At 36.5% G+C, this 12,901-nt stretch overlaps 1 protein-coding gene across 1 annotated transcript; it reads left to right on the forward strand.

Annotated features, from left to right (window-relative positions):
- The first annotated feature begins 1,581 nt into the window (after positions 1-1,581).
- LOC148093691 (uncharacterized) lies at positions 1,582-9,259 on the forward strand. Its single transcript, XM_087813836.1, has 2 exons — positions 1,582-2,487; positions 8,495-9,259. The coding sequence occupies exons 1-2, from the start codon at positions 1,734-1,736 to the stop codon at positions 8,857-8,859; spliced, it is 1,119 nt and encodes a 372-aa protein (XP_087669962.1). The 5' UTR covers positions 1,582-1,733; the 3' UTR covers positions 8,860-9,259.
- Positions 9,260-12,901: the final 3,642 nt, after the last annotated feature.

Here is a 12,901-nt window from a genome sequence, read left to right on the forward strand (position 1 = left end):
TGGGAATGCCAGAATATACAAGGTATTATAAGAGCATTAATTAGAAATGCACCAGAAGGATACAAAATTCAACTCCAGAATTTAATTTCTGGTGCCACCACTGCTAATGAAATTAAAACTAAGATTACTCTTCATGAGGACTTAATTCAGGACAGGAAATTCACCTTTTCAACAAGGGAAAAAGGCAAGGAACCACCCATAGAATCTACCTTTGCTTTCCTAACTAACATTAGAGGTCAACAGAACATGTCATTTAAGCCCAGAAAACAATTTTCAGGCAACAATAATAGGCCTCAATATCCACAGAAACAAGGAGAATACTGGAAATCTAACAACCCTTTTTTCAAAAAACTTTCTTACCCACGAACAAACAACTCTAACAATAATCCTTTTAGAAATAATAATCCTTTTAGGTCCAACAATAACAACAACATTAATAGACAAAATTATCAGAATCAGAATCAAATTTCTTCTCAAAATAGAAACCCATTTCGTAGGCAGCAACAGGGAAACACTTTCAGTCAACAGGGAAACTGGAAGGGCCCCCGACCACAGTATTTGAGGGAAGGGGGCCAATAGATTATCAAAGGAATTATGAACTAAATGAGTGTAAGCAATTTGATTTCTCAGGTATACACTATATACACACTGATAACAGACCTTATATTACACTTAATATAGTCATAAATTCTAACACTATCCCTACCACCTTTCTTGTAGATACTGGATCACAGATTTCTTTATACAATTCTAATTTCTCTAATTCAAATGGAAAATCTATTGTTATTGAAGGAGTTACAGGAAATACCATTATTGCTAACTCACTTAAATGCACTATTCTCTATAGAGATAGGAAAATTCCTTGCACCTTACATACAGCACCTAACGTAGCTAACCTAATTGGTATGGATGTCATTCCTAATATATTCTGTTCCTCAATCAAGAGTTTGGCAGTTACGAAGTTTCATACCAATCTAGCAGCCATCAATATAGAACCAGTTACTTTACCTACTCCAACACAAGCTTCCTTTACTCCCCAATATCCACTCAAGGGTGGACATGCTGATGTCACAGCAGCATTAGAGAAATTACTCAAAGAAGATATTATTGAAATAGGTAGATCTCACATTTATAATAGTCCAATTTGGCCAGTTAAGAAACCTAATGGAACATACAGAATTACCATTGATTACAGAAATTTAAATAAGGTCTCACCCACTCTTCCAGGAACATTACCTAATGCAACTGAAGTTATTAATATTATCCAATCTGATCTGCCAAAATATATGGCAGCAGTGGATTTGTCAGACATGTTTTTTACCATCCCACTTCATGAGGACTCTAGACAGTTTACTACTTTTACATGGCAAGGAAAGCAATATCAATTTAAAAGATTACCACAAGGTTACAAAAATTCACCCACCATAGCTCACAATCTTCTAGCTTCTTACATTGATCCCACAAAATATACCTCAAAAATCATACAGTACATAGATGATATCATGCTATACAACAACAATTTAGAAGTCTTGAGAAAGGACCTAGACTCCTTAGTATCTTATTTGCAGCAAAATGGGTGGACAATTAACCCAGACAAAATACAAAGGCCTGGCACACAAGTTACCTTCTTAGGCATTAACTGGAGCTCTCAAGGCAGATCTGTTCCAGAGAAAGTTATTAATAAATTAGATTCTCTAAAATCACCTACTAACAAGAAGGAAGCACAACAACTTATGGGATTATTTATGTTCTGGAGGCAACACATACCATATCTAGCAGACATAGCTAAACCAATTTACAAAGTCACCAGGAAAGCAATAGATTTTGTTTGGAATGAGGAACAGGAGCAGGCTTTCCAACAACTTAAGGAGTACATACACCTCTTTTCTACTCTCCAGTCTATAAGACCGGGAGATAGGATAGTCTTAGACATAGCTTTCCTACAGGATCATGGTCACTGGGGACTTTACAAAAAGTCACCAGATGAGCCTAGATTAATTCCAGTAGGATTTTGGTCCAAAAAATTTCCATATTCTCATTTTAAATACTCCCCTTATGAAAAATTAATTTGGACTTTGTATGCTGCACTATTGCATACTGAGCCTTTGACAGGACTTCAACCCATTAAGGTCAGGAGTACCTTGCCACTCAAGGCATGGTTAGATATGTCAGCGGAAGAATTGGCAGGTAGCCAAATTGAGGAGAAGGTACTCGCATGGAAGTGGTATATCAATTCGCGTAGTACCAGCGGCGCTGGAGAACCAGCCCTCCTCACCGAGGAGGTTTGCAAGCTTGAGGTAGAGCCACCTACCCGTGCCAACAAGCTTGCCCCAATGGCAAAACCCATTGGGACGTGTGGACCAAAATACTCACCCACCTTGAAAAATGCCTGGTTTACAGACGGATCAGCCTCCGTGTCCGGCGACCGACATACTTGGAGAGCTGCGGCTTTCAATCCCGCGACATGTCAAGCCCTGACAGCAAAGGGTGAGTCCAAATCTGCTCAACATGCAGAACTCATTGCAGCATACCTAGCAGTGAAAGACTCTGTAGAACAACATAGAGCTAAGGTGTATATTTACACCGACTCTTGGGCCATATATAATGGTATTATATTATGGTCCGGGAAATGGAAAGAAACTGATTGGAGTATTAATGGAAAGGAAATTTGGTCCAAACCTTACTGGGTTAAGTTAGATGAATTTTCAGAAAGGATTAAGATATATGTCACACATGTTAGTGCACACGCTACAGACAACTCACCTACTACATTACACAATCAAGTAGCAGATCAATTAGCTAAAGGACTCACACCCGATCAAGAAGTCACAATCCTTGATAGAACTAAATCATTACCCATTAAATTATCTATTAAGAAAGATGAGGATGGTAATTATTTTATACCTCCAATTCCAACTATCAAGTTAAAAAAGAGAGATGGCAAATACATGGTTGACAAACCTAAGGAAGAACTTATTCTACCAATCCAATTCATTAAACAGATTCATACTAATTTAGGACACATTGGACACTCTGCACTCATAAATTGGTTCTATAAAAGAAATATTAAGACCCCCATTAAAGATATTAAATCAGCTGTAAATTCTTGTGAAACTTGTAAAGGAACTCAGATGTTTAGGGCTTTACAACCACCTAGAATTAGTAAACCCTTATTTCCTAATCAACTTCTACAAATTGACTTTATTGGTCCATTAACAGTACCTTTTACCCAAAAATATGCTTGTACTTTAGTAGATGTATGCACTGGAATTCTAACTGCAATTGGTTCTAATCACCCAGATGCCAATACTACTCTTAAAACAATCCAAAGTTGGATGACCCATTTTGGTCCTCCACAATGCATTGAATCAGATCAAGGTTCACACTTTACAGCAGCAAAAGTTCAGAAATTAGCACAGGAATATGATATTGATTGGAATTTTCATTTACCTTATAACCCTACAGCAGCAGGTACAATTGAAAGACATAATGGTCTTCTTAAACATAAGATCCAAACTTTGATGATGGACAGACACTTCACATCTCTACAAGAGTTGTTAGATAGAGCTACTCTTTTACTAAATAGCAGACCTAGACCACAGAGGTTATCACCATTTGAAGAACTTTATGCTCCTCATCTTGAAAAAATCCCAGATTATGAATTTGTTCCACCTACACCTAAAATTCATAGAAATTTACCTTATAAAATTTTAACCAAAAATCCTAAAGATGGCTCCCTATCCCCACAGGAAATAATTGCACACAGCGGAGCCTCGTTATATTGGACTGTAAATAACAAGGGACATTTACAACAGACCAAGATAGGCAATTCTCAACCTTTTACTTGAGACCTACACTTATCATATTGCTTTACACACTTCTATCAGCCATACTTTCTTTCTTTCTCTTACAAATCCTTATAATCTTTATCTCACAGGATGCATTTAGGGACCGTTATGAAAATAGTTACTTTCCTTCTTACTTTTATTCTACTCCTCGCCATAGTGATTGGCACTCTGACCCTTACATGGTGCCAATGGAGAACATACACTCCACCCATCACATACTCTAATGATATTGAACATCTTCGAGGAATAATTCATGATATCATTTCCAACCTCACTACCCCCACATCTTGGTTCTATAATCACACTGTCTGTATCCTGACAGGTCTATCCTGGAGCGATGGGAGCTCAACATAACCGAATTCCTTCAGACCGTCAAAGGAAATATAGTTACCCCATCACCTAATACTATTCAACTTTCTAATCCTACTCCTCCTCCATCACCAGATATTGCTGATATTGTGGCTTTACCACAACCTCCTACTCATACCCCTTCAGCACCTACTGCAACCCAACCTTTACAACCTTCTACTCCTCTTTACCCACTTTCACACCTGAATCCCCCGCCACAACAGAGACGTTACCGCAGACTCTATCCTGATCTTATCAACCCTTCATGGTACACTAGGATTGCTTTACTAGATGCAAGTGCTTACCCACAACCTATTTGCTCTGCTTTCTCAGGTGGAGTTATAGAAATAGTTCAAGGAACCCTTGATGGCATTCAAAGCCTTTCTGAATATTTACCAGGTCAGGCTGCAATTGATTGGATTTCTATGCTGAAAGATTATATAACAATAGCTGAACAAGCAATTTATGCAGAAGATAGAAATCCACCTCAGATACTCTCATTGTCCACACCAACAGAATTTCTTACTCAACTTTGTTTAGGAAGCCTAGGAGCTCCCGAATCAACCCCAGAATGGCATTTCCGCCCAGCTATTACCCAACGAGAAAAAGAATCGGAGGAACTTATGCAAATGTTAGAGGAAGAGGAATCATTTATATAACTCTAGCTTCTGTAATACTTTTTAAAATCTGCAATGGTACAACTATTTCTCCTACTATAGCTACTTCTTTTGAAACTTCTACTAAAACTTCTACTACTACTACTATAAAACCAAATACTATAGCAGCAGCTATGACTATGGAACCACCTCTTCATAACCTTACTTTAGAACAACCTCCACAACATTACATCTTTCACCCTCCTTATATCTTCACTAACAATACTCTTTTTTCTCTAACTATAGGACACTTTGATTTCAACACTTCTCTATATTACACTGCTACACATAAACTATGTCCAAGTTATTATACACAGAAGTATTGTCAGCTACAAGCTTTAAATGAAGATCAGACTACTCTAAGAGCATATCATCACACACAACTTAAAGACTGTGTGAAACTTCAATGGTTTCAGGATGCATTACGTACTAGATCTGTATCAATTGTTGACACACAATCTCGGGAACCACAGGGAATAACTTATCATATCTCTAATGATACCCTTTTACAATTAAGAGGATCCATCATAATGCCGATACAGTCAATAGACCCTTATAGCACTGAAGAAAATAATACTTGTATACAAAGAGCAACTTTTAATGTAGTACCCTTCATGGAACACTTAATGAGTTTTTGGAACACAGGAGAACTAGATGACACAGATATAGAGGACTATGAGTATGATGATGAGAACATTACTAGTTTGAATCTAGCTGCCTCAACAGAAACAACAGAAACCTTAGAGGCCACTACTCCTACTACCTCACTAACCACTCCAACTTTCATGAATCCCAAACCCTTTTTCTCACCACCAATTTCAAATCCTACATTACCAGAAGGCTTCCCTGAAGGACATCCTATTAATCATACAGTAAAGGAAGGTGACATAACATATTATCAATATTATCTTACAGAGTTTCCAAATTTTCCAACCTTTGGCAATTTTTGCATTGGAATAGAATGCACTATAGGTGCCTCTGAAGGCACTACATTTGCCTCTCATATGAGGACACCATTGGATGATGCAATCACACCTGAAGAATACCTAGAGAAGGACAATAATTTTTGGCCTTTTAGACATATACCTCAGGTGCTGACTGATCTAATTTCCCCTGTCACTTATGATGATTTTACCATAGAACCCAAATTATGGGAAGCACCTCGATTTGGTCCCATCTATCAAATCTGTTTTGCAGCAGGCATAGTGAATAATTCTTTTCCACTTAATGATACTGACCCTTTCGATCAAAGCTTTACATTCATAGAAAAGGCAATTTATTGTAGAGACCCTTCTTTCCTACCAAAACCGATAAAAGAACTCTTACAGAAACATACCTATCAAAAAACAATCACATTAGCATCTAAACTCAGAACACCATCGGCTCTAGGGTTTACCCAAAACACATGGAACTTACCAAATCAGAGGGGCATGCTTAATAGTACTCACTTATGTCGAGGCAGAGGAAATATTATACAAACAACTATAAATGCTATGATTGTAGGCGTAAAAACACCTATAAAAGCTCTTGAATACCCACCACAGGACTGCTCTAACATCACAACAAGTACAATGACATTTACATCAAAAATAGACACAACCTTACACAATTGGCTTCAGTCTACTCATATCTTAATAAGGGAAGAACCCAATAATCTAAATTCCTCACTTATTGGCAATATCACACTCCAATTTTCGTCTATCCAATTTCAGCAAACAACATTTCCTATATTTTTATTCAGAAGTAACACCTCTAATATCAATTTAACAAAGGAGAGTCAGACATACCATGACTGTTCCATTCACAAATTCATGATTTTACATCCTAACCTACCATATGGTGTTATTCCAATACATTCCATTAACACTAAAGCTGCACCCTTTAGATATCATCCTTACTCTTATGGCCCTTTTCCTATCACAAAGTATAGGAATATATCAGTAAAATTTGATTATACTCAGGGCACTCTTACTAGTGCAGCGCCTCACACTATACAGAAATGGTACAAGTTTCCTGAAAATGTTACCAGACCAACACCATTCCCTTTAGACAAAACTCATTGGGATCTTTGTTCTCAGGTATTAGACCCTAGGATTAATCTCACTTACAATGTCTCTTATGGAATGAAACCAACCTCTTGGTTTTCTACTTTTGGTGCGGAGATTAACACTCACAACACCTTTAGAATCGCAGGAAGTTTATCACTAGGTTATCAATCATACATGATAATGTACCTTGAAGGAGGATGGAAAAAAGCCTTCCTACACCATCACTCACCTATTACTAACCACACAGTATTACCTAATTCTGATTTCTTCCATGTATCAAACCCGAGAGATCAATGCTCTACTAAGACACCTCTAGACCCCTGCATTATCTATAGAGGATGTTATAATAGCACCATATGTTTAAGGACTTTACATTTTCCTTCCATCTATTCATATGGTATTATTAAGCCTGCACCTACCATTTTAACACCACCTCCTGTCATGACCCACTCTGATAATCCAATTCGAATTATTTACAAACCACAAATTCAACGCACCACTCTGTACTTTTCACCTTCTGACTTTCTTGTAACCTCCCTTATACCTGCATGTGCTTCACAACAACTTAACATACAATTACCACCCTTTCCCCAACGTTTTCATTCTAATGTTAGGAAACTCCTACAACTTGATGCAGCCTCATTTGCAATGGCATCTCTCTCCCTAACTGTATCTATAGCTAATTCTATTAAGATCAACAAACTGACACGTGACTTAAATGTCTTCATGTCAGAAACGGCCACGGAAGAGGCAAAGATAATGAGATTAGTCTCATCTTCTTTTGATTCGGCCTATGCACTAGCTGCACAGACCCAAAAACAAATCAGATTATTATCCGAAGCAACTAAACAACAGAATGAGGCTATCCAAAAGCTTCACATGGACCTAGAGGACCTCAATACTCGATTCCAAATGTATCAATTCAAATGGCAATGCATAAAAATTCAAGACCATTTGACTCAGGCCCACAGAGACATGCTTAATTTAATACAGTTAGGTACTGGATTTAATCCCTTATGGAGCGATGCTACTGCAAGAGTTGACTTCTCTAAGCCTGTTGGTTGTGACATGGCAGACTGCAAAATATCTATTCTAACAACTATTGGCGGAGAAAATCTCCTAGCCTACTCCACTATTGATATTCCTACCAAAATAGGAGAAGATTATGTCTTACCTATAGGCGATCTTTTGTTCGTTGATCCCTACTTTTTCAAAAAATCAGATCTTATTGAATTCTCGCCCACTGTCTACATTGCTCATAATGCACTTTATGCAGACTCTTTTCCTGTTGCTTTAATCCCACATCAGCCTAGACCCACTTTCTACTCTTTAGGAAGACATAATTGGGTAATTTGTTTCTCTAACTTTTCCTACTTTGACCATAAGACCTTTTTAGATGTCAACATTCAAGGCATGAATAATTGCTCTCTCCTTACTAATGCTATGAACATTTCTATAAATAATGTCACACATTATACTACTTATACAGAATCTTCAACTATCTTTTGGCACCCTTCTATGCCCCTTGTCCCTACTCTAACTACCAAGCATTATACCGCCCCACCCACCCTTAACGAATCTTTTACTAAGTTAGCACAACTTGAGGGTCTCACTAAGAAGACGCTTCAACAACTCAAGAAGCCAATAGACGAACTACATCACATCGTCTACGTACCAAATGCTGGGACCATCGCAACCAAGGAGGACGTCAGGAAGCTACACACCGCCTGTCATCTCGGGGACACCCTCCTCTCACTTTGGAGAATCGTACCTTGCACTCCCAACTGGAACGCGCTGAACCCCGTGACCCTCATTCAACATGGATTTTCTTCTTTACAAAATACTTGGACTCTGATTAAGGAAATTGCTCTTGGTTTTGCTTGTTTCTTTTTGCTTTATCTCTTTCTTAAGATGATTTTTACTCTTCTTCCTCAGAAGAAGAAACCCCTTTTAGTCTGATTCCCTTGGACTAAATCCGCGGGAATCACCGGGTGGACTGTTATAGAAATAGATTTGTGTGTGTATTAGAGTCAGGAATATAAGTTTGATGTATGTATTAGATTTGAAATAAGTAACTTCATCTTGTGTGACCGAGTGTAATTGTGAGGCCTGCGTGCCACGATAAGATTAACACTTTGTAGCCCTGGCTTCCAAGCAGGCCCGAGCTCTGTAGGACCCTGATAAGACACACTGAAGACGCACCACACCTTCAACCCAGCTGTTAAAAGCAGCGGCTTTTCGGCCACATCTTCGGATGCTTGTCTGCCCTCCACAGACTTCATCCCCAGCTCCGGGAAAGCTGACCCTGCCTTGCTCTGCCCTGCACCTCTCTAGGAGAACTTCCAGAGGGCTGCAGTGACCGACGCCGTCGCGGCCGCACCCCCAGACCTTGTGTGTGTTTTTCAGCGGATCCTCCGGGTGGCCTGCTGGTGCCAAGAACCATTGGGAACTGGTAAATAAACCCTGTGTGATTTGCTTCATGTTTGTCTCTGTCTCCCTTCTTGAAACTTGAATTATTGGCTCGGTCTCATTGAATTAAAGTGTCTCTCGACCCTCACGGTGGTATAGCCACGTATTGGGAGTTAGACCACCTGCGTTTATGTCTCCAGAGAAACTGGGACAGTGAGGTATATAAACAGACATCTAAAAATTTAACTGGAAAAACTTACATTAAAGAAATGTAAAAATGAGAAGATTTCAAAGATCTTCAACTCCATTTATAAATTGATATTATTCAAAAAAATATGTGAAACTGTCAACCTTCTTCTTAATTATATATTCAGTATATGGAAATCTATCCTACCCTATTTAGGGTAATACAGAGAAAATTAAAAACCAACAGAATCCCTAGCCAGTTTGGCTCAGTGGTTAAAGCATTGGCCCTCAAACGGAAGGCTCAAGGGTTTGATTCCAGTCAAGGTCAACCAATTGATCTGTCTTTCTCACCTTGATGTTTCTGTCTCTCCCCCTCCCTTCCACTCTCTCTAAAAAATCAGTGGAAAAATATCTTTGGGTGAGAATTAACAGAAAATCATTGTTTTAGTATTTGCTAGATCTTGTCCTATTTCCTTTGTAACTATTCTTTACCTTTTTCCTTCCCAGTATAGATTTATTTATAATTTTAAGAATTGAATTTGATCTAATAATCTCACAGGCCTTTGAGTCCAATTGGCATGGGTAAACTTTCCAGTTCCATTCATTTCTTGTTATGTGATGTGGACAAGGTTCCACATCTTTTTTTCTCATTTTTTTCCTTCTCTAACACAATGTAAATAGTAGAACCCATATTATAATGTGAGAGAATATTTAAATGAAGTTATGCAAGAGAGATATTTATTTCAGTGTCGACATATGATTGCAATTTAAGAAATCATGGAACTTACTATTCCTTTAAGGAGAGAAGCTTTTGAAAATTAGTTTGGCTTAGATAAACTGTTTGGGTAGAAATAACTTTAAAACTGGATATGCTTAGATAAACAGCTACTTTATGTTACTATTTCAATGTTTTTATGTAAGAAATAATAAATTGTATATGTATGCCATAAAGTGTTGACAATTTTAGATACACATAGAAAGAATCTGATAATAAGTAGAAGCTTAATATGGTTTAGTTTTGACTCTCTTTTTTAGAAAGTATAGCCTGATTTTTTTCACCATTTAGTACACATTTATTAGGAACTTACTATGTGGTAGAATGCATTCTACTCTTAGGAATTAAAATGAAAAATGATCTTGTGCTTGCACCCCATAGATAAAGTACAGGATAGAAATATTAATAAAAACAAACAACAACTACAGCAACAACAAAAACACACTCATGCTTACACACAATATAACTTAGGAGAAGTACCAATATAATATAAGATATAAAATTAAGAAGTATCATTAAAATCAAATACACAATATTCCTAATCAAAAATTAGATGTGGAATATTAAAGTGTAATTAAATAGAATATTTCATATTGAAAGAGGTTAAAAATCAACATATAAAAATCAGTTGCATTTCTTCACAACAACAAAAATCTATCGAAAAAGAAACTCAAGAAAATCAAATTTACAATAGTGTCAGAAAAAATAAAATACTTAAAAACGAATTAACCAAGAATTAAATTTTCTATACACAGAAAATTATAAAACATTAATGAAAGAAATTGAAGTATACACAAATAAATAAAATTATATCCCCTGTTCATGGATTGGAATAATTAATATTGCCAAAATGCACATACTACCCAAAGCCACCTATAGATTCAATGCAATCAAAATTCCAATAGCATTTTTCATAGAAAGTAAAATTAATCGTAAAATTAATATGAAATGACAAAATGCTCTGAATAGCCAAATCAATTTTTAGAAAGAGGAACTAATCTGGAAGCATCACACTTCCTGATTTCAAAGTATATTACAAAGCTATAGTCATTAAAACACTATGGTGTTTGCAAAAAATCAAACTCACAGACCAATGGAACAGAGTAAAGAACCCAGGCATAGACCCACACCCACATATAGTCAACTCTTTTGATAAGGGTGTCAAGAGTATATTAGTGGAAAAAGATACCCTCTTTTGTAAATGGTGATAGGAAAACTGGATAGCCACCTGTAAAAGAATGAAATTGTATTTTAATTTTATACCATATACAAAAATCAACTCAAAGTAATTGAAGACTTAAATGTTAAGACATGAAACTCTAGAACTCCTAGAAGGGAACAGGGTACTGCTCCTTGATAATGGCCTTGGTAAAGATTTTTTGGATACTACCTCAAAAGCACAGGCAGCAAAAGCAAAAATAAACAAGTGAGGCTACGTCAAACTAAAAAAGCTCTGCACAACAAAGGAAAAATAGAATGAAAAATCTACCTATAGAATGGGAGAAAAACATTTTAAATCATATATCTGATAACAGGTTAATATCTAAATTATGTAAGGAACTCGTATAACTTAATAGCAAAACAAACAAACAACTAAACATACAATCTGATTAAAAAATAGACAAAGGATATGAATAGACTTTTTTTCAAGGACATACAAAAGGCCAATAAATATATGAAATAGTGCTCAACATCACTAATAATTAGGGAAATGTATTTTAAAATCATTATGAAATATTACCTCACACCTGATAGATAGATGTTATCAAAAAGATAACAGGAGCCCTGGCCAGATATCTCAGTTGGTTGAGCATCATCCCATGCACCAAAAGGCAGCCTGTTTGACTCCCAGTCAGTGCACATGCCTGTGTTGTGTGGTCGATCTCCAGTAGGGGGCGTGCAGGAGGCAGAAGATTGATGTTTTTCTCCCTCTGACTTCCTCTCTCACTAAAATCAATAAAAACATGAAAATAAATTTACGATAGTTTTCTAAATGAGATTTAATTCAAAATATGTAATGTTCACATCATTATTCTCATCTTATGGATGAAGATATTTCTTGTTATTGATAAGAAATCTTCCATTTTGTTTTCTGAAATATATCTACATGTAATTTTATTATCTTTAAAAAGAATGCTTATGCAGTATACAGAAAATTTATAATCACTTGAGAGATGAAGAAAATATTACTGAAAATCTAATTTCATATCAAATTATGTTTTTTAAAAGTCTTACATTTTAATGTGGTTTTCCAAAATATGATTAAGGAAAATAAAAGATTATTTTTAGGAATAGTGAGAATGTAGGTTAAATTATTTTGATATCCTCTCTCTCCCTTTCTTCCTTCCTTTGATTCTGCTTTTCTCTTTTTCATACCCCCTTCCTTTTTATTTCTTGTTATTTCCTTTTCTGAAACAACAACAAAAAACAAAATTACTTTTGAAATGAGATGTCATCATGGATGTATCAATAACCAGGTGAAGATCTGCTGGAAGGAAGCCCTGGTTTATGACATTTGTTGATTATCATGGTTTAAGGACTATGTCACTATCTATTTCAAGCTACCAACCTGATGTCAAACATTAACAACATTCTTAAAAAATTACCATTTAGTGTCAAGAGGCAGTTTAA

This window comes from Miniopterus natalensis, chromosome 2 (assembly GCF_054644295.1).
Source record: "Miniopterus natalensis isolate mMinNat1 chromosome 2, mMinNat1.hap1, whole genome shotgun sequence".
Lineage (NCBI taxonomy): Eukaryota > Metazoa > Chordata > Mammalia > Chiroptera > Miniopteridae > Miniopterus > Miniopterus natalensis.